The sequence below is a fragment of the Corvus moneduloides genome, chromosome 1 (assembly GCF_009650955.1).
Source record: "Corvus moneduloides isolate bCorMon1 chromosome 1, bCorMon1.pri, whole genome shotgun sequence".
Lineage (NCBI taxonomy): Eukaryota > Metazoa > Chordata > Aves > Passeriformes > Corvidae > Corvus > Corvus moneduloides.
In genome coordinates, this window is record NC_045476.1 from 27,611,164 (window position 1) to 27,634,343 (window position 23,180).

At 36.8% G+C, this 23,180-nt stretch overlaps 1 protein-coding gene across 4 annotated transcripts in view; it reads right to left on the reverse strand.

The window, feature by feature from the left end:
• Positions 1-1,286: 1,286 nt before the first annotated feature.
• VPS41 (VPS41 subunit of HOPS complex) overlaps positions 1,287-23,180 on the reverse strand; it is a 113,588-nt gene continuing 91,694 nt past the window's right edge. For all 4 annotated transcript variants that reach the window (XM_032103283.1, XM_032103303.1, XM_032103292.1 and 1 more), the window contains 10 exons: positions 22,197-22,238; positions 22,039-22,089; positions 20,657-20,794; positions 17,741-17,795; positions 16,528-16,668; positions 14,894-15,030; positions 7,800-7,899; positions 6,963-7,007; positions 5,432-5,511; positions 1,287-3,856 (listed from right to left, as the gene is read on the reverse strand). In XM_032103283.1, coding sequence (XP_031959174.1) covers positions 3,776-3,856; positions 5,432-5,511; positions 6,963-7,007; positions 7,800-7,899; positions 14,894-15,030; positions 16,528-16,668; positions 17,741-17,795; positions 20,657-20,794; positions 22,039-22,089; positions 22,197-22,238 — 870 coding nt within the window. In that variant the 3' untranslated portion in view covers positions 1,287-3,775. The remainder of the gene's footprint in view (positions 3,857-5,431; positions 5,512-6,962; positions 7,008-7,799; positions 7,900-14,893; positions 15,031-16,527; positions 16,669-17,740; positions 17,796-20,656; positions 20,795-22,038; positions 22,090-22,196; positions 22,239-23,180) is intronic.

Genomic DNA, 23,180 nt, shown 5'->3' on the forward strand with positions numbered 1-23,180 from the left:
CAGGGAAGCAAGCAACTAATTTTGTTTTTGCTCTTGCTCTGTAACACAAGACCAGTGTCAGACACTGAGCTTATTCATATTCCAACATGTAATACCCAATGTGTTCAAGGTTTCCTGTAGTGCAGCTATAGAGAACATATCTTTGTATATAGAACGTCTTGAAGGATTAACTGACCCACTGAATCATGTCAGGGTGGGCAGCAGACTCTTGCCCAAGCACCACATACAGCTGATTGAATGTATTGACGATCCAGTAGAACAATTAACCTCTCCTTTTGCAGAAGTCAACCTTTATCCTGACGCTGTCCACTTTACCTCAGCTCTCAGCAGGACTAAATAGCCTCATGCTCAGCAGACACGTCTAGCTTCCCATCTCTTGGGCCCCCCAAAATCTTCAGTGTATCCCAATATTTTCACCAAGCCTATCACATAGCATTAAAGGTTTAAAATAATGAAACAAGGAGAGATGAGAAAAATCATCCAAAGACTCACTTTTAGCCTGTCACAGGATGAGTGGGAGCTTCAAACAAGCCCTGCCTTAGCCTCAGATTTTGTCAACAGTTTAAATTTAAAAAATCACTTTGGCCCGCAAGTTGTAAGGATGGCAGATCAGGTCTATGTATAAAAATGAATTTTTTATTAAACAGACAAGAGATAACAGATGAAACACCTTACTCAGAATCACTTACTACACAGTATAAAAGTAAAGAACTACTAGTAGATTACAGCATAGCATATAACACTGCACTATATCAAGGTACCTATAGTTAAGCTAGCAAAAGAAATAGTATTGATTAGGAGTCGAATGTAACTTACCACTGAAATGATGATAATGTACACAGATTCCTTTATTTAAGCCCTGGAGAGTAACTGCAAAGCAGGCATCCCTACTCATGAGAAAAGCTCCCATACATTTTCAGGAAAATGTATAGAAGATTTCTGCTTTGTTAAAGTTTGGTGAGGTTTTCGTAGTTTGTGAGTGTCTGTCAGTCAGACAACTTACCGGGCCAGATCTCACTTCAACAACGAGATGTTTATTGGCAGCTGGGAGATTCCAGACCAGTGTTAACCCCATGGCACCAAAATAACTCACTACAAGACAGCTTGTCTTGTTTGAGTTATCTGACAGGTTAATGAGATAAGTTCTTGTGGGGGTGAGATGTCCTGCTACAAACCAAAATAGTTTTCTGTCTTTTGGTATGACAAACCAGTATGTACTTACTTGATACATCACAAATCCTTTCAGTTGGCTTCATTGGTCAAGAACTCACACAGAACAGGATGTATCAGAGAAAAAATAGCTTTTAAGTTTATTTTAAGTTTACCTTAGAAGTACGAGAACTTTGACATCTGAAGTAAGTGCTGGTGAAACTGATTTAGTGCTACTCTACTTTTCTGAAAGGCTCTGCAACTTTACAGTTATTTCTTGGGCAAAATTATTCTTCAGAAGAAAAGCTCTTGGGTAGCTGAATATTTTAGACTCTAACATCAGTTGTTTTCTACGGTGTAAAGGCTTCTTAGGAAGAAGAGTGAATCAAAGTCAGGTCTGTACATTTCTTGCTGAATCTTAACAAGCAAATTTGGACTTCAGGAACATGAAAAGGGTAGTCCCTGAAGCCCAAATGAAAGAAGCTTTGGATTTAGAGAAGATTTTGATTAGATTTTCATTGAGTGATTTAAAATTACTTGCATAACGCAAAGAATATGCCAGGGTATAATGCAGTATTGCTGATGATGGCAGACTAGCAAACTGAGTCACAAAATGCTCAAATGCTTTAGGGAATTTAAGGCCAAGCTGAAGTAAAAAATACACCTTCTTGAAATTACCACATAACTCTAAGCTACAGGACACTTTGCCATATACATGTATAGAAGCAATTTGAGTTTTTCCTCCTGTAAGCTGACAGCTTATTGCATTCTCAGGATATAATATAGAAAAGCTGCTTAAAGCTACTGAAGAACGGGGGTTTAAAAAAGTTTTTAAACTTTTACAGGCATGGCATGCAATGACTTAAACATCATGGTGAAACAACCCTTGAGCTCACTGCAGCATTTAATTTACTAGGAATCTAAGCAGCTTTCCTGATCAGTATAGTGAAGAATGGATAAACGAACAATATACCTGAGAATGTGTACTACCTGCTGAAAACGAACAGCTGCAAAGCCAGTCACTAATTCACTAATTCTTATGAGTGAAGCTTGATGTGTGCAGACTATGCTCACCACTACAAACCTCCTATCCTTACGTTATGCCACCTACTCCATGTTCATTAATAATTTGCACCATTTAAAAATTTTTCTTCAGCTGTCTGTATTAACACAACAGATTACTATGCTTTTAAGAGATCTATTCTTTTAATGATTGTTTTGCCTATGTAATCATGCAGAGTAAATCCTAGCATTTCTAAACACATAAAATTTTATTCCAGTATTATACAGATCTGCACAGTGGACAACAAAAAATCATTATTCAGATTGCAAGACCAATTGCCCAGAGGTTTTAAAAAGAGTATTATGAGTATACATAAACCAGAAATCCAAGTTTCCACAGTAAAAATTATTTTAAAGTGTACTTACATGGGAATAAAGTACAGAAGAAGGTACTTTATTAGAGGTACTGTATTTTCCAGTTTTACAGATAGACCGCAGTATCCCTATACCATTGTTTTAGAACTTAGTATGTTAACTTGTTTAAACTGTACAATTTGATGGCAAAACAATATATTTTTATTTTCAAACCCAAGTTATTAAAAAGCAGAAAGATAACTGGGGAGTTCTGATTTACTTTTCTTAAGGAAAAGACGCTTATATTGAATTTAGTCAGCATATATTATAAACGGATTACATTACTGTGAAGACATTCTGAAAGATCACTTCCTTTGGATCAACAAAACAGAATGCAGTTCAAATGAAAAGTATGGTCTTGTTAACATCTGATTGACTTAACTTAGCTGTTAATTTTCTAAGGCCAAAAGAAACTTCTAGAGATCTTACCTTTGAAAGGTCAGATACACTTTTCCCTTGCACTTAAATGAAATCATACACTTCAATCACACATAAAATAAGCATAAAGACCTACTGCTGACATTTAAAAATATAGTTTCTGGATGAGTTGAACATGAGAAAAGCTCACTTTAAACTATTGCATTGTGAATATGAATTGAGAAATTAACCGGTTTCTAATGAACTATGAATGTGTAACCAAGGCAAATTGCCAATGTATGGAATTCGTGGTTAACAAATTTGTTAACTGAAGATATGAGCTGGCACACAGACAACTTCAAGTTCTGAAGCAATTCCACTGAAAGGAGTCAGACTCCTATGGGTCTCAAGGTAAACAGGTTCCTAATAGACTAAATCAGGACTGAAGTAGTCTGGTGAGCTGAATTCACGGCAATACATTTTTCTTTACAATATCTAACCATAAGTCTGATGTGGATCCAAACTGTAAAGCACATTAACTGATAGCAAACACAAATCTCTAAATTGTATGGGTTTTTTCTTCCCATTTTATTTTTTTTCTGTTCCAGTATGAAGTAACAAGCTGAGCAAAGGAACCATGACATATGAATTGCATAACAAAGACTTACCAGAGAAAGGTTTTCACATTTTCTCTTTCCCCAAAATATTCAATAAACAGGATAAATTACAGGAACCACTTTTAAATCACAATCAAAATTACATACAGAAATGATGTCTAATGGAAAAATACAGTGGCTCTGCATGGTCCTAACAGATCTGGTGTCACTGACTGACATGGAGAACTAGGTAACTGCTATTTCTTCATCTCCAGGATTGCACTTCCTGGCCCCCGGTGTTTGGCACTACATATATTGCAGAACTGGACAGAAGATACCTAAATCAAAAAAAGAAAACAGGAAACTCTCAGAGAAATGTAGTCACATCAGAATGTGTGAAGATGAATGAAAAGTGCTAATGCCCTTCTCAAAATTACTGCTCACAGTCAGGCTGTTCCCTGTCAACATAGTCATGGACAGGTGAGGGAAGACAATATAAAAAAACATAGTAAGGCAGGCTGTTTTGGAGCCAGAGGGTACAACTCGCCACTCACTCCAAGGGCATTACCACCACCTGCCAGGAGAGTAAGGTCAAATTTCCTCCACACCAAAAATGAAAAGTACACAGTAAAAAGCATCACTGATTATCTTAATATATAAAGACGAGAGTGAAGTCACTTGGTCAGCTCCAATAATCACTGGATGCCTTAGTCACAGCTCTGTCTTTGGACAGTGCTCCACAGATTTCTGACAATTGAGATCAGGGCCCAAATACTGTCATTTGACATCAAATATGTATTTATTGTTGCTCTGTGTTTAGCTCTGTGTGTTTTGTGCATGCACTATTTTCCTTTCAGTATGTCACCAATAACCAAATATCAGTAACATGACTGATCACCTAAGGTCACAAAATACAATACAACAGGGGAGATTTGGCTCCTTCACATGCAGACACCCATGTATTCATACATACTGTCTATGAATAGATATCATATAATATCAATGTAACATTTAAAAATCCCACCTAACCAGTCACTGACCCCAGAAAACTGAGAATGCTAGATAAATTTTAAATTATTTTTCACAATAAAATTTGGGATAAATATTGAAGAAATATTTACTAGTTGGGCTTTCTCATACAGATGATCTAATACATTAAGCTTTTCATAACATATTTAAGTATACATGCTGTACCATATGGCTGCAAGCACTTTGTTTACTTACAGAAGAAGTGATTCACTAAAGCTATTTTTTCACTACATATAAATTTTCAGAGACAGATACAGAATCTTAAAAACTTAATTTTCTATGTGATTTTGTTACCATTTGAATGATTTCATTCCTAAATTTAAACCCTGTTATATCTAGAAGTTATTTTTTGCTTTGTGTTAATTGAAAAAACCAACCAACCCTCCCAAAAACTTATAAAGAAAAACATGTTTTGAGCATAAGGATGATTACAAAGATATTTAAACATTCACTCTGAAATGACTGATTTTTGTCTTCCAGGTCAGAATCATTTAATATGGTTCACTTGAGAAAATACCTTTATTCTTGTCTTTGAGTATGTTTAATTAAAGTAAAAGCTGGAATGGAAAAGAATTAATTAAAAAATTAGACAGACTGTATTCCCTGTATGTCTCAGAGCTGGATTACATATTCAGGTTGCAGAAAGTGATAAAATACTGTTCAAACAGCAGTGATTTCTTTCCACATTGGATGAACTTTAGTGGCCGTGTCCTTGAATTCCCTTTCCTTAGTCACATACTACTATGTGGTATCATCTCAAGTTATTACTGTAATCATATAATTCCTCATAGACCCATGTCCTTCCCCACAGCTAAGGACAAAAGAAAATAATGTATCACTTTATCTCCAGCAAAGGTGTCAGACATATTAAGCTGATTTCTTACTGTGTTAGGTACAGGTAGGCACTCTTTGTGAAACATGTGTCTGCAGTGGAACACTACCACATTGAAGGACTTGGATGCATCTGGGAAACAGAAAAGAAATTCATTCAACAGGGCAATGAAACAAATGATTTAGGGGCTACAGCAATATATGCCCACATTCTATTATACACAGAGAAACTTCGAGTAACATCTCTCAAAATCGTTTCCAAATTATTCTGGCTCATTCACAGAAACCATGAAGAGTGATGGTTTCAGGTAATGTATACCAGTGATGGAGTTACAAAACAATTTTATTCTGTGGCTTAAATGCTGTATACCCTTCCACCAGGAATTTTTCATGTCAATAAATGCTACATGCTAAATTTGGGCAGGGAGAACAGTAAACTACCACCAAATAATACAGCTGCTTTGAAGAAAAGTTAGCAGAAAAATTCTTGCACTAGTGTGAAGAGAACCAGAATACTGAGCAGTTCTAGTGCCTGCACTGCACGGCACGATCCTGAAATTTGGCACCAGGCTGCCTAGGTGCATGATGTGGGTTTTCCTTCCCACATGAATATTTAGCCAAATTAGAACTCTAAATACAACATCCACATATCTAAAGAATAACCACCTTATTCATGAACATCATTCACATTCTACTTTGGCTCTTTTTTTCCTCAACATACATACCTCAAAGCACTAGCACGTTCAACTCTGCCAGGTTTTCCTGTTCTGTATGTTGCTGCATATGATCCCAGTATAGTTGTTTTTATTTATTTATTTAAGTGAAAAATAGTAGAAACCAGATAAACTGTAACTAATTCTATCGGGTTATTAACATTTAGAAAACAAACAAATGTCTGTACATATGCTTTGTCTTATATATTCTTGTTTGAACATGCCACGACAGATATTCTCTTAGTAAAATTACTTCTTTTTAAGACACCCAACAGCTACATTGATATTTCTGGACTACAGTTGCCTTGCAGCACATACATCTCCAAAATAACATCCTGAATTTCTAGTTTCAAAACTAACTTTAGAAGGTGTTTTAAAGCTAGTCGGTTTTAAGATGTTTCAAACATGGCAGCCATGACTGAAGCCAAGAACTCTCCACCATTCAGACAAAAAGTACATTCCATAAAATTTTATAATCTTCGAGTTCAGTCTAAATCATCGAACAGAGGAGGACAAGATTTGGTGGCAGCAGCTTAGTTTTGTGGTTCTAATAATCTTTGAGAATACGTATGTTGATGGAATTAAAAGTTGCCTTGAATTCCATGTATTCAAAACAGAAAATAAGGAATAAGTGAATAAAAAGAGGTGAATAAAAAAAGAGTATCTGGGTTTACTGCAACAAAAAATGTCCAATTAGACTCCACTTCCATGTCACAATTCAAAAGCAAGCTTTGCATAGGAGATTGAAATTTATACAGTGATCACCAAGGGAGATTACACATTTTTATGAATAAATGCAAACTGTAGCTCCTCTTAAAACACTAATTAAAAAAATTTACAACCTCTTTTTTTTCCTAGAAAAGCATCCTACCTGAAGGAAGTATTGGAGACAGACATGATTCACAGATATTCTCCTCTGAAAAACAAAACAAAAGAAAACTAAGAACAGCTTTGTTAACGAACTCCATGTTTACTTTTTTATAAAGCAGCCATGAACATACTGCCATTACAGAAATGGAGCTTGGTCTTAAAGCATTTACTTAAGATGCCTAACAGAATCTATTAAAAATTGAAGAGCGATATTGAAGTAGCATTTCTAACAACAACATGATAAATATTTAGATCTGATGATGGCAGAAGTGCAGGACTAAGGCTGCTTAGGATCAGTGCTGTAGAGACAAAAGGCAAACTGAAAAAAAGGAGCATGGGATGGGTGGCTGTTAACTGCAGCATTTTGGAGCAGAAGCTCTGGTACTCTGTCCTGTCAGCTTTTGTCTCTTGCTATTAACACTCAGCTAGTGAGAATTACAGTGCTGCTCACATGCATCACTAGCACCTTGCAAAATATTTTCAACTGTTTCTGACAACCACCTTGCATCTTTTGCTTTGGTTGCAGATTATTATCGTCTGACTGTCCATGTTAGCACCAAACAACATTTTCGCCTTTACAGACAAACTGCAGGACACAATACATTACTGGCTTTGCAGATATTGATCAAGAGAAACAGCTGCATGCTGGGTCTTGTAGTTTTTGAGATACAAGTAATTCCTTTGCAAAGGGGAAAAGCATCTAGTATCCTACCACACTCCACAGATAAGGTAAAAAACCTCAGGCTTTTGGGCAGCTTCCAAAGCAGACAGTCAGGGGGTAAATAAACCAAGCTATAGTCTTAAACCTTGAAAGTCATCATGTTTCCTCTGTACCCACCATCCACTAGGACACCCTTCATCTGAGTTCGATGCATTTTCTTCAATAAAGAAAGAGAATCAGCAACGAGTATCTTTTTGCAACCTTCCCGCAGCAAGATCTGTTGGTGCAAAGAACATAAAAGACAGTGGTTGTTGAACAGATGGGCATATCAACTATCTTGACAAATCACCACTGTGTTTCTCTGCTGCCACAGTGAGTGCAAGGAATGTTTAAGACTTTTCAAGGTATTACAAAGGAGGCAAAGGAGGAACCTATTGTTGCCATCACCTCTACCTAAATGAAAAGTCCACAATAAAAAAACCCAAAACCCCACAAAACAAGAACAAATGTCAGGAAATAAAATCCTTTACAAAGATACTGTTATCATAAATTATGAACATCTTTCTATGAGATGGTGTTAATAAATTACAACAGCGAGGAATTTTTACAGTGCCCTCAGAATTAATTTCCAAACCATTTCAAAACAACTGCTATGTATATCTTTCCTGTCTTCTTCAGAAAAGATATTTGATAATCATAAAACCTTCGTAAACAGAGCAATTCAAAATATATTTTGTTCCAACATATATCCTGCTGAGGTGTCATTTAATAAGCAGTATTAAATGTCCATGCAACTAATCAAAGGTCCCTAGTTCATTCCTCTTTAGCAGAAGTCTCAGCTTCCTTTTGACTTATTTGGTATTTTTCATTAGATTGACTTGTCATTGCCTGAAACTGTTTTGAAACACAGAAGAAGCAAGGGCATAGAAATTATACAAGCCTTATTTCACAATACTTAATGAAGCAAGTTTGGAAATATGACAAACCCAAGTAAGTATTTTGGAATTTTTTCTTTCTCCTCCCAAATTGATGTTTGGAAATTTGTTTTCCAAGACAACAATCCCTTTGAAAAGTGCTTTCCAAAGATACTCACAGTCAATTATAATGTGACCAACCCTACTAAAAGAGAGGTATAAAGAAGCAATGTTCCTTCCTTTCTTCTGATCATTTGTATTACAGGAAATATTGAGCATTCTAAGATAGTGCAAGATACAGCGAATGCAAATACCTAAGAAGAAATACAATAATAGATTTTATAGCCACGTGGACATGGTCCAAAACTCTACCTTTTTACATACACACTGTGCAGTAATAAGGCCACACTACTAAGAATGACATGCAGATAAGACCACAAATCTGAAGTACATTGAAAAAATTAACATTGAGTAACATTATGAGCATTTAAAATTGGGCATATCAATAGGTGAATGACAGTTTTCCAGTGTTAGAGACATTGAGCTATAAAACATTTCAGAGCACCAGCAACTGAATGCAGATCTACGAGACAAACACTTAGAAAATTAATCATTTTTATCTGTTGATAATCTCAGGAACAATCTGGCTATGTCTTTCCCCTGCTAACTTTATCCAAAGGCAACAAAGAATGTAAAATTTTGTTCTAAATAAAGAAAAATGTTGCAAGGTTTGAAAAAAACCCAAGAAACTTTTAGCAAGGACAACTGAATGAGACTGTTTCAGAAAGACAGATGAAACCCCCCCCATGCTGAAGTAAAAGGAGTAAAACAAGCATAGAGTCATAGAATATCCTGATCTGGAAGGGACCCACAAGGATCATCAAGTCCAACTCCTGGCCCTGCAGAGAAGAGCGCCAAGAATCACACCATGTGCCTGTGAACACTGTCCAAATGTTTCTAGAACTCTGACAACCTTGGTGCTTCAACCACGTTAAATGAAAGGAGCAGAACAAAGATACAGTGGGAAGATGGAAGTGTGTCTTAGCCTTTTCTAATTAAAATACAGTGTGCCAATAGGAAAATTTCATTAAAAAAGAAAAATGAAGAGGGAAACAGAAGACATCACTAGATCACTGGAAAACCTCAATACTGTTTGATGCCTGAAAACCCAGGAGTAACAGAAACACCTGATAAAATGTATCTTTTAAGAAATATGCACTTTCTGCCATTATTTAAACAACACTAAGATCTTTCCATACCACATTTAATGACTGTCAGACCTTATTTTGCTAGAAATGGAATACAGTAGGTAGCTATTATTACAAAAGGAAAAATCACAATGCATAATGTAAAATGTCAATTCTCAAGGTAATATATCTCAACACTTCTGTAGAAACTGAAAACCTCAAAGATGGATAATTTAAGAGTTACAGAAAGCAAAGGAGAAGGAATTTGGAGTCAAGAGAGAGGGAGCTTCATTAAAAGGGAGGAGAAGTAGGTAACTGTGGACTAAGATTAAGTTGAACTAGTTAAAACTGACATTGGGCATAAATCTATAATGAAACCACTTTCCAAGAAGAAACAGAATTGAGAATGAAACTGAATTTTACTTATCCTTTAAAAGCATATAATTGTGAGCACAAGCAGGACAGCATCATGCACCTACAGAAAGAAGTTTTGTGCAAAAATAATGCCTTTCATGAAATTAATGAAAACTGCTAAAACCAAAACAGCTATTGCAAAAAATAGTTTGTTTTCTGGCTTTATTAGGGAAGATATTAGGCATAAACCCTTCTATTTAATTAAAACAGTCTTGATTTACAAATGCCTAACATTAAATAAAAGCACTGCAGTATGCAGTTAATTTGAAAGGGTATATTCAAAGCTCTGGGAGTAAATTCAGGCCTTGATTCAGCTTAACCCTCAAACAAGTCCAACTTTCTCAAGGCCACTCACCAAAATTCTTTCAAATAGCATCACTACCACAATTAAAAGCACATTATTTTTAATCTTTACAGCCTTGTCCCCCTGTGCAAGCTGCCACCTGCCCCCTAGTGCCTCCAAGGTGTCTGAACAGCATTTTTAGTTACATTCAGGACCATAACCTAACAATTTTTCCAGGTGCTATTTCAAGCAGCATTCATTGGATTATCCCTGGGTTCTGCTAGTTCATAAACTCTATTATGAATGGATATATGTGGAGTCTGCGAATGGATCAATGTCTCTTACCCATCAGAGTTACTGCAGGTTCAAGCAAAGTGCAAACTACTAAGTCAACATTTGACTAAAATGCCTAATCCACAAAATCTATAGTACTATATCTAAACAAATTGCTTCTGTAGTTTAAAGCTAGGGAAAAAGTAGACTTAGAATACCAACATCTTTCAAAGTTTTATTCTTACAAATGCCATAGGGTGAAAAATGAAGCATTTCTTTATAAAACAAAGAGGTATTTAAGCGTCTTCCAATACCACAATAATTTGCTACATTTCATTCAGATACAAACCAAAACTGAAAAGACACCTATTTTATACATTTGGAAAGCTTAGCAGGCTTATAATTAACTCACAAGTCTACAAATAAGCGGATTTTTCTCCCAGTCTTCTTTGTGAAATGTGTGATACAATGCTTTAGAAACCTGGAGAACGGTGATTTAATTGCACTTAAATAAAAAAAGCACTAGGAATGTGTAATTTCTAATAAGTAAGCAGGTTTCTCTTTAAGCCAACATGTCTAATTTATCTATAAATTTATGGTAGCAACGTAGATTTCAAAAGCAATAAAAAAGCTTCAGACTACACTTTTTTGATAAATGCTCCTATTAAAATTCAGAGAACTATAATTTTGTTCTCATTGTCTATGTCTTCATAACTTTGTTGTTTGTGAATGTTACTGTGTATAAACACTAAAATCAGTATTATTTCAGCAGTAAATAAACTTTCATCACTACAGTCAAACAGTGTCACTTGATTATGTACTATGGCTTTAATACATTAACTCAAATGATGACAAAGAGAAAAAACCGAAATAAATCATCCTCAGGGGTGAAAAAACCAAAAAAAATCACTTCAAGTTTTAATCCCAATTCAGAAAACCACTTAAATGAGCACTTAAATATTTCCCTGCTTAGGGGAATAGTTAGGAGTGTGCTCAGTTTTAAGTTCATGGCAGAATTACATTTCCTGAAGTTGGAAAATAAAAATGGGTATTCTGGAAGGCAGGTTAATAGATCCCTACTTGTAAAGCAGAGCTGTAATGTCAGAGAAAAAAGCAAATTAGTAGTGCTTACTTGAAATAGTAATCTAAGAAAAAAATTGTACATGATCTATGTTTTGTTTTTGCCCAAAAGAATATTTAATTCTGCTTTAGTGCTATGCTTGGTTGGTTGATAGTGATCAGATTTTAAACGTTAATCACACAGCTGAGGTGAGCTTATAGTAGCATATAGAACAGTTGCAGCAGTTCATCTAGTGGGTGGCAATTTGTTAAAGTGATGCAATCAGTCTGCAGTCTGCCAATGTTAATAAAAATTATTCAAGGAAGAGTCCGTATTAAAAAAAAAAAATTACAATCAAATTTGCATTAGTAGACTTTCTTGTCTGTGAGTCACACGTACTTTGGCAGCCACTCAGTTTGATTTACTTGGTTTTGCTGGGATGGAAAGAGTGGTTTTCAAAAAGACAAAGTCTGTCAAAGGCCCTGCTTCTAACTCCTACTCCTCCATATTTCAAATCACACCTAAGTACAGTTTACTGGTATGAAAAATCAAGAGCATAATAGGAAATTTGCATTTGCATGCTTACATAGGCATAAAACAGTCTTATCAGGGCTTGCAAAAGGAACCCATTAATTAAACAATATAATGGCACAGTGGTAACATTGTTTGGGAAGCCAACATTATGAAAAGACCACCACAGTTTTTGTGTTAGGCAGTGACTTGCAAGTCAAGGAGCAGGTTCTCTTTTTGCCTGTGCTCCTCCATGGATCTTAGCACAAGATTCTTTTTGCCTTTGAAAATGAGAACAATGAAACTTACATGCGTACAGATCTCAAGATCCAAAAAGATGAAGTTATAGAAAATCCTAGCCAATGAAATCTGTATTTCTGAATGAGTTCAAAATGTCTGGTAGGTTTCATGCTACGTATCAGGAGGTTTCTACCAAAAGACAGAGTTGTGCCAGGCCAGAATGAAGGCCACTGACTTCTCAGCATGAACCTACACAACGTGTAGAGGTATGACCAGGCATTATACAAACACACCAAAGACTCGTTTTAAAACAGCTAATGAGGCAGCAATAACAGTTCCACTAAGGCAGAACTGCCCTCAGCAAGGAGAGGCTGCTTAGACATTCACCTGAAGTCCCAGCCATGTCCTGGAGCACATGCCAAATGCAGAAACAGTCCCTTTATAAAATCTGAGCTTGCCAATTGGCTACTTAGGCGAGTGTGCAAGACCAGCAATAAGACCCCTAAATTTCAATGTAGATATACCATCTGTTCATAAACAGTGCACTTTACATTGCCAGTAACGCTTAAAGAATACTTATTTTAAACTATAACTTACTGAAATATTGCCTTTTATTAGGCTATACTTTTTTCTATCATACAAGCAAGCCAAGCACAAATTACATTAAGCTTCCTTAATCTCTATTATCCCTATGAAATCTAAACTTTAGCCCTAGAGCTATCCAATTCTACTTTACAATCAATTAATTTGAAATCCATTAATTATTTCAATGCTAACAGCAAATCATTTTAGGTATCATTCTCAAGGTTAAATACACCCTTTTAATTCAAAAGTAATTCTGTTAAAAGGTATTTGAAGAAAAAAATTATACATTCATCCCCAAAATATGACCAAATGATGTCATCAGCCTGGTCTGAAGCCACACAATATATTTTGTATATGTGTAAAGCTATGCTTATAGCACTTTCTCAGTCTGCCTGCAAACACAACAAATACTACATTTTGATTTCATGAGAATGCAGGAACAGGAAGATCAATGGTGGTACTGACAGCAGCAAGATTAACATGCAACTGTTGAAATGTAGCATGGTATTTAGCTAGCATCATTTTGGAAGGACACTAGCACCCAATGAAGTCAAAACCTGGAAGTAATGTTACAACATGCATTATATGCAAACATGTATCTATTTATCCGGGGAGGTTCCTTGCATATAACAAGAATTGAGAGATGAAGAAATGTAAAATGCTCCTTTGAAATAGACAAGGTTATAATCTGAAGTTCATATAAAAATAAAATAATGGAAAAGCCTTAGAAACGCTTAAACCCTGCCCTGGAAGAGAGATACGGGCTTTTACTGGCCTGGCAAGACACCAACCGTGACCTTAATGCAATCATCAAGCCCATCTATTTGCTCAAAATGTTGAAAGACTAATGGCAGATGTGGAACAAATGTTTGAGGCTCAGAAAATTGAAGTTTCAGCTGCCTACTGAGCTATGTTTTCTTGGATTCTGCATAGTCATACTGGAGGCATTCAAACTCCTCTGTAGCTTTCTTTCAGTAGAGAGATGCAGAACAGCATGACAGAGAATTCAGGTTTGGGACTCCTTTTGTAGCAGGGAGATTTAAAATATGCAATGCAATACACCCTACTGGCTACTTTCAGGGAACACTGAAGGGTATGCTTCTTGTAAGTTCTTACAAACATGTGTCAGAACCAACCATGTAGGGAACTGCACATATCTGTATAATTATCTGGGATAAGAACTCCCATAATCCAGTGAACAGTCCTTTTTTTTTATGCATAAACAGCAACACATGCACAGAATATTCTGAGTTGGAAGGAGCATTGAGTCCAACTCTTAAGTGAATGGTCCATAATACAGGGATTGAAACCACAACCTTGGCATTATTAGCACCGGGCTCTAACCAACTGATTCTGCACCATTGACATAAATTTGATTTTAGAAGTTCATCTTCCTTCAGTTAGTATGACACTTAACATATAGCTCTAACACCTGGTGAATGTTTCAGTGAGGGCATGTTGCATTCTGCCTCCATTGTGCCTCTGCATTCATGTGAGAGAATGAAAAGTAATCGTTGTGAAACTTTCCAATACTGGACAGTTGGGCAGTGTAAAATCACTCAAGATGCTTCCATTTCTACTTACCCACCAGGCTTATGACAGTATGAAAGACATTTAGAAGGGCTAGAAGCCATCAAGAGATCTTGGCAAATTTCCACTGTTTCTGTCACAGCTTTGTACTGGCTCACAGTGTCCATGACTGATGACTGAACAAATCATGATAGCCATTTCTTGTGCTGTTCAGTGACAAAGAGGTTTTGCTGTCTCTCTGAAAATTAGTATCACATGAAGAATGCAACATCTACCTGCAAGTTGTAGTCCTGAAGAATTTTCACTAGTGAGTCTCTCAAATTAGGAATCTCCATGCCTTCCTTAATGCGGTGGATCAAAAGAATAGGATCAACATGGGTTCCAATATTGTTCAACAAACCAGTAATAAAAGCTGTGAAAACCAAGAAGCAAAGAAATTAAGAAAAATAATCTGGCAAAATACCTGATTAAAGGCTACTTTGGTGACAAGCTGCAGGCTTTGGCTTATTCCTTGACAGTTCTCTACTAAGTGGAAACACTAGGTCCCTTTTAGAGTCTTTGTATGTTTCTCGCAGCTGTGTTTACTTGAATACAAGCCTTTGGGAAAGAGAGGAAGATACAGTTTGGCAATTTACAGAACTTCCAGCATATTCAGCAAAGTGGTAACTGAGTCTCCAGCCCAAGCTTACAAGCAAATAATGCATTTTGATTCAATAAAAAGAGCACTCAAGCAAACAGAGTGAGAAAATTAACTACCTTTTGTGGGAATTCCATTCCCAGTTCCAGGGTTTAAAAACAAATTTTCACGCACCTAACCTGATTTCAATGTGTTTCTAAACACTGGTGAGAGTGACATGATAGAAGTCTTTTGCTTTTTGAAGAGCATCTGGCTAAAAAAACACACTAGAATGATGACTCAAGGCTGTGTTTTTTCTTTAACCCCCACAACTGAGGAATATCACTAGAGTTGCTCTGCATATAGGCAGAAACTGTAACATATAGAAACTGAGAGAATTCTGTACGTTTTGAATCCCTTTTGCTCTAAAGATGTCACTGATTGTAGCATCATTTCTAGTGATGCATTCAAGTATGGGTAATTTGAGAATGCCATTCTTCTCAAGGCTTAACAGATTCTGGTAACTTCTTCCTGTCAAAATTAGCAGCCAAGGGATGAAAAGATATATATTCTCACACTAATTCAACAAGACTTTCAATCCCCCAGAAAAGAGGTGCCAAGAGAGACTTTAAAGTCTTGATTTAAAGCCCTAGAAGAGGTTGCAAAAACTAATGGAGTAGATAGTTAGGAAAATTCTCTATTTTCTTAGTCATTTGAACTTCTTTGAACCTGCCTCCTTGACAACACTGATGCTTACGTTTCTGAGTCCATCCTTTTAACTTGGAGTAGCTGTTAATATAATGGATGAAAAGCAAAATGCACTCATTATTACCAATCTTACCTTTATAATCCAGAAACAAAATAAATTAGTTGTTTTGCTGAGGGGAAGAAAGGTGTGGGCTCTTCATTTTCAGAATCTCGAAGGGAAGAAGTTGTAGTAACACAGTACGCAACATTCTCATCATGCTTGCAGACTGTGTTTTGAGGCTGTCTAAAAATAAAGTCTCATTCTGCTAGATTAAAAGCACTACTGTCCCCTTGATTTGTCATTAAGGGCATAACTATGCAGAGCTTATTCAATGTTAAGCCTCCAAGTACTCATTGTGTAGCACACCCTCATGCTGCCTTACTGCAAGTTTTACGGACAGTAGGACAGCTATGTTGTGCTTCACAAGCCAGACCACCTCCCTGACCATACATAAACGCCTTCTCTAACATACATGTGAATAATTCAGTCCTTTAATTGCAACAGCATTCCACACATGCAAGGCTTCCAGAAACTATCCTACTTACGTGGTTTGTCAATAGAATATAAAATAAGATCTTCCCAAAGTTCTCCATCATCTTGTTCCTTGGCAAATTCAATAGCTTTATCTACATCTTGCAATTCTTCCATTATCATCTTCAAGGCACTGCGGCTATTACCCATCCTGCCTGGAAGGAAAAATAAGTAAAAGAGATTATAAATGCTAATTTCTTATCAGTGTTCAGTGCTCCTTCAGTAAGAATTTTGTAAGTGTGAAGTTGACTCAAACTAATTCAACTAAGACCAAATCTAGTCTATTCAGATGTAGGAATGCAAATCAGTATAATCTGAACAAATGCTTGGAGCAGTTTGCTGGACTGGGACTTGGAGGCTTTCTCAAGGATGTGTTGGGTCATTTGTGGGGTTCTGAACTGCAGCAACACCTAACATGAGGGGGAGTATGTGTATGTGTATGGACATAAACTATAACATGAAATACCAGCTTCAAGGGCCCACATGGGCCCTCTTAATTTGCCTTAAGTATAGTGCAGCCTACACTCATGAAAAATAAGAGGAAACAGGTGGACGTAGGAGAAATTATGAACTATTCTTTTAAATAAATTCATTTGTAAATCCTACTCTCCAGTGGAATGGTCCACAAAATATCTTCTTACTAAACCAGAGATTGTTTAAAAAATGCTTACTATTCTGTTCATGACTAATACATAAACATACATATAAGTCTTCCGATGCCTCTCATTCAGAGATAGAATTCTTAGTCTGCTGAAGGAGTTAATTTACAATTAATTTCAAGGGGAAAAAAGATAGAAAGCAATATAAGCAAATCTTTCACCTTAGCAAAAGATAATACTAAGCTGCTGAGATGTACTCAGAAGAAAACATTTGTTTAATTTCTCCTCTCTTGTCAAAACCAACAGTATTACTCTTCTCCTGGAGATTGTATCAAAAATACCTACCCGCCCAAGGTGTTCCCCATAGCCTCTGCAACACTTTCAGAGCCCCAGAAGAACACCAAGTAAGAAACACAGTAACAAAATATATAAAGTTAAGACATCATATCCATCCAGTGCTTTGTTTTATTTTCTAAATCATGTTATTTGGCTGCACTGACTGCATACCAACTTTGTCTCTGTGAAAGCATGTAAAACGATACTAGACAATACATTTTAACATCATAAACTTTATTAAAAGTTTAAAAGTGGTGTAATTTATCACAGTTACTTATTCTGAGTTACTTACTCAGAAGGTAGACTGTCTCTTCTACAAAGTTCCTCTGCTGGCAGATCTCAAGAGCCTTGAATTTAAGGGAAGAGAGGAGAGAAGAGAATACAGGAAACCATGTAACATGAAATTTTATTGATCACAAATGCTGCAAGTGGCTTAAAGAGATTTTTCCACAAAGTTACATTATTCATTTTGACAGGAACACAGCTCCCGTAATAGGCATTGTCAGGTCCTCTGGCCTTAATTAAGAAGAGAAACTCCATGACTTCCAAGACTCTTTTAAAAATTCTTCTCTGAAACTGAATAAATCTGGGGACAGACAGGTATTTCAGTCTGGACTATGTCAATCTCTGCCTTTAATTCTACCGGCAACTTCTTTATTCTGCCTCCAAAAGTTGGTTAATAAAAAACATTAAGGTTATCTGCTGTCAAGACTTGCTTCCTGTGGGTGGACTTATGTGGTCCCTAGTGATGGAAGTCTGCTTGACATTCATCAACAACACAAGGCTGAAGATCTCCTCAGGGTAACCAAAATGGTTTCAGGAGAGAGAGTGCCCTCTGAATTTTGTACCAAGAAGACAATGCAAAAATAATAAATATGAAAGAATATGAAGGAAGCATTTCTTGTAAATTTGGTTTAAAGACCTGAGGGCTAAGTATCATTAGCAGCTACAGAATCTGTGTGTAGTTGGAAACCAGCACAATTACCAAAACTATCAAACTGATGACCAACAAGTTAGAAGTAAAAGGAAATCGGCAGGGCTGGTATGCCATGAACGATGCCATGTCTGTTTCCAGTTTGGAAACAGAAAACAAACTCAAGATTCATAGCATTCCTGTAAAGACAACTGTTCACCAATAAAGACTTTCACACTCAGAAATCAAAACTTTAAATACATGAAGTACAACTACAAACAAAGATGTAGGTAAGAATTAACTTTTCCTTCCAATTCTCGTAATTTCAGATGGGTTACTATGAAGATTAGAGATATGAACAATGAATTTTGGGCTAGGGGTAAGTGAATTACCAACCAGATACTTCAGGTGAATAAAGGTATGAATAATACTAATAAGTTATATACACAGCTGACAGCCTTCTTTTTCCTCTCCACTTACAAGGTAAACTACAAAGCACCAGGTATTCAGTAGTTGTAGATGCTGCACATTTCCTGACTGTCATGCTCCCTCTAGAGGGAAACAGGAAACATTCCTGCTTCTCTTCCAGCTTATTTTTAAAACGTTCTCTAAACTGCACTTGAATAAAAGTGGCTTACTTCTAGACAGCACAAATTATTTCTTCTTGATGAGTTTATAATTTCATTAGAGCAATAATGAGTGGATTTTTTCAGACAGAAATGGCTTTCTGCAATTTATACACTGTGTTGGAACTTGCTTAACAGGAACTGAAAATATTGGTAACTGGGAAATTCTTAGTCCCCTTTTCATTTTCTTAGAACAAAGATCTATATGTCACAAGAAGCATTACTATATGACATGCATGGTAAAAAGTATAATTACAGAATTATTAGTAGTATCTTTTCCTCTCTCTCTTAGCTTCTTACTGAAAGAAGTTAACATTTTAACATTAAGGTTAGAATGACACATTTTTTCTAACATCCTTCTGTCTTGACTTTGGTGATTACTGCACCACACCTTCCAGAAGCTGATGAGTCTCTGACCTGTTCTCACTCATAGCCCGTATCTTCAGCAAAGCAGTGCCAGCAATGAGCATCAGTTTCACACAGCATTTTCTGCACCACCCATCACTAAAGATAGGAGGATGGATGTGCAATAACTAAAACTAATTTGCCTCAAGATTAAAAAATAATGCTGGTAAGGTTTTATACATAAAACCATGATCACATGAATAATACATAAGGCAGAAACTAAAAATCAGAAAGTTAAAAACAAGTAAGTCAATACTGTAGATGAAAGTTTCTGGCTGGAAACCTCTCAGTCTCACTGCCTAAACTAGTCAATCTCGTTTCAAGTAATGGTTTCAACAAATCCTAATTCTCCAATCCTAAGAAAGTATTTTCCAGTAGACAAAAAAAATGCAAAACAAGAGAGCTACCAGGAACAGTACTGCTTTTCTTTGGAATGTTAACCATGTAAAATACAATATTCAATATTACACCTGAAAACTACTCCACTGTGTCATCATTATAGCTGCATATGGATGAGCATCCTTTCACAAGGTCTGCTCTGCTCAGCCATTAACAGCAATAAATAAAAATAATAAAATACTGACCCATCTAAATGGGAAAACTTAGAATTTCCATTTGTTTCACAATAATTCAAGCAGGGGAAACAACTCAATATTGGCCTTACCTTTATGCATTTTGTAATTTAACAAGAAAGAGTAAGGAAGGAAAATAGAAAAAAAAAATATATATTAGAAGGTGGAAACCTGGTACTCTGTAAAACCCAAAGCGTATTAGCCAGAGTACAAAGACAAAATATTTTTAGCCCTGTTAGTTCAGTGACTTATATTGTATATATTATTCAAGAGAAACTTATGACCTTAGAATAAAAAGATAGAAAAACTACAGTTACAGCTACTGATTTTTCAAGATCTAACACTGACAGCTCCGAGATTTGGCAAAATGCTTGTCAATTTCTTGTAACCATAACCTATTGCTCAGTCAGGCTAAGCACTGATGAGTAGATATGCTGTAGCTACTCATCAAGTGTGAATTCAGAACTTCTGCATAAAAAATACCTGTCAATTCCTGCCCTGTGAGCTGAGAGAGGAAAGTCTCAGCTGTCATCAGCTCCGCAAACCAAACTGCAGGCGATGGTCACAAACTCAAAGGATCCCTCATATTGGCAGTAGAGGGCAGTACCAGACACAGCTAGAAATTCACAAGACTACAAGCTGCAGACCAGACATAAAAATCAAGGACCCGTGCTTAGATTTTTGGGGCTTACCTTCTCCAGTGGGCAGTGTGTGCTGTCTCTGAGAAATGGTAGTAAGTTTGGTCGATCATATTCAGCATAAAGGCTGATCTGTTTCTCATGATATCGTTGGCCTTTATGGTGGTCTCTTTTGAAAAGCTTGTGCAAATACTAGGAATCAAAAAAGAATCAGAATTCAAACCCACTTATTCAATATTATTAATGGAATAATAGAAACTCCTGAATTGGAAGGGAACCACATAGATAATCAAATTCCAGCTCCTGGCCCTGCAGAGGACAGCCCCAGGAATCACACCATGTGCCTGACAGCATTGTCCAAATACTTCTTGAACTCAGACAGGCTTGATACTGTGACCACTCCCCTGGAGTGGGAGCCTGTTCCAGTGGCCAGCCACTATAGTGGGCAAAGCTTTTCCTAATATCTAACCCAAACCGCCCCTGACACAGCTTCATGCTGTTTCCTTGGGTCCTGTCGCTGGTCACCAGAGAAGAGATCAGTGCCTGCTCTGACTCTTCCCTTGTGAGGAAGATGTAAATAGCTATGAGGACTCCGCTCAGTCTCCTCCAGGCTGAACAAGCCAAGTGACCTCAGCTGCTCTTTGCATGGCTTCCCCTCTAGACCATTCACCATTTTTGCTGCCTTCCTCTGTATGCATCCCTTCTGTAAACTGTCACTCTGTCTCTTGCCTTTGCAAAGCTCTTGGGCTGTGGACTGCACTTTTCATAGATCTGCTCCCCATAATCAGATCTCTAACCCATAAATCACCTCTCCACCAGATGAATACCTGAGCCCTATCTGTAATGAGCACCAAGTTAAACTTCCCTCCCTAATACAGCCCAAGCCCACAGTCACACATTATATACTCCACTGACAGCATGTTCAAACCAACGAGGGGTTTTTGGAATAGCAGTGTGGAGCCACAGCCTTACAGTGATACTGTAATTTTGCACAAACAAGAACAATCCAACAGTGTATAGAAGTTACAGCTCCAGAAAGACAAGCAATTCACTTTCTCTATGGATCAGCAAAACATATTTTAGAGCTGCACCCACCAACCAACCCCAATTTTGGGTAGGGAAAAAGGAGGAATAATAGCAAGAAGTTATTGACCAGAAAAGACAAGTGCCTACAATGCAGTAAGGAGGAATATGTTAATAAGGACGCAGTATGTTATCAAATTCTCACAGGTACACATTTTAAGATCATTTAACTACTGTAAAGATTCTATGGCCATGCTAAAGGGCAAATTGGCAGAAGTAGCTACATTGGCTCTGATGACTTATGACATTTGAGGTCAGGTGCACTTTGACAGGATAAACACACCATAAAAGAGATTTCCAGCAAAGAGTTTATTCAGCTCAACTTGAAATCAGCAGAATATAGGAATACTTACCACGTGCTGTAACTCAGGCCTGTTTTCTAATTCTTCGACAACTCTGTCAATCTGAAAGAAAACAAACCTGTGATAAACATCCCATTTACAAGACTGAAAGATGGACAGGTAATACAAGCTAGCATTGAACTGCCATGCCATGAATTTTTTATACTCACAGAAATTTTATCTTCATTATCCAAAAGCATGTCTACCGCTTTCTACAACAGAGAAAGAGAAATCAAGTAGGAAACAGGTACACACATTTTCTCACACTCTATATAGTATTGTGCTTATCCACTGATGGGTGTCAGATGGATATTGCAGACCTACTCTTTTCAGCAACAGAAATTCAGAGAGCAATTTACATAACATCAGCATACCCTGAAAGTACAGCATTACAGTATTCTTCCAGAGTATTTCTCCTAAGTTTCCTCACTAATAGCAATAAATGCTGTGCACGTACACTGCAGGTGAAGTATGCCCACTGAATCATCGTCAGTCACAAAAAGCCACTGCCAAATGAGGTAGAAATACTATTTTTCCATTTCAAAACGGAACTGCAGGGTGATGGCTATGCAAGAAACACACAGTTCAACCTGCCTTACAACTGGATTCCTCCAAACTACCTGCACAGCAATACCTTTAATCAGGAAGACAAGAGCATGTAAGCCAAGAGGCCACCAGGATTCAGGTTCTGCTTCCTCTTTCAAGAGCAAAATTTTACTTCACTTTCAAAAAATAACACAGATTTCTGATATGATTTATTCTGTGGGATTAAAAAAAATTATACTTTTTTTCTCCATGTAGTTTAGAATGGGCATACTGAAGATCATCACATACAGTAGAGATGGCTCCATATTTTAGCTCCAGTGCTTAAACAACTATTGCACTGAAAAAAGAGCAGATCTACTTGGTTATCTTCCCAGTGATCATACCAAAACTCATTTGCTTGGGTTTTATAGCCAGCTGGAAAGAAAGAAGACAGAATTCAGCACGGAATAAATACTTCCTGATTTTTGGAACTTAGGTTAATAACCTTGCAAACTTTCAGTAGCAGATTAATTGACTGTGGTGAAAGGAAAATGGCAAGTACATTTAATATATGCCTAAATAAATTAATTATCTCCTTTCTTTGACTTATTAATACTACTATTTGATTC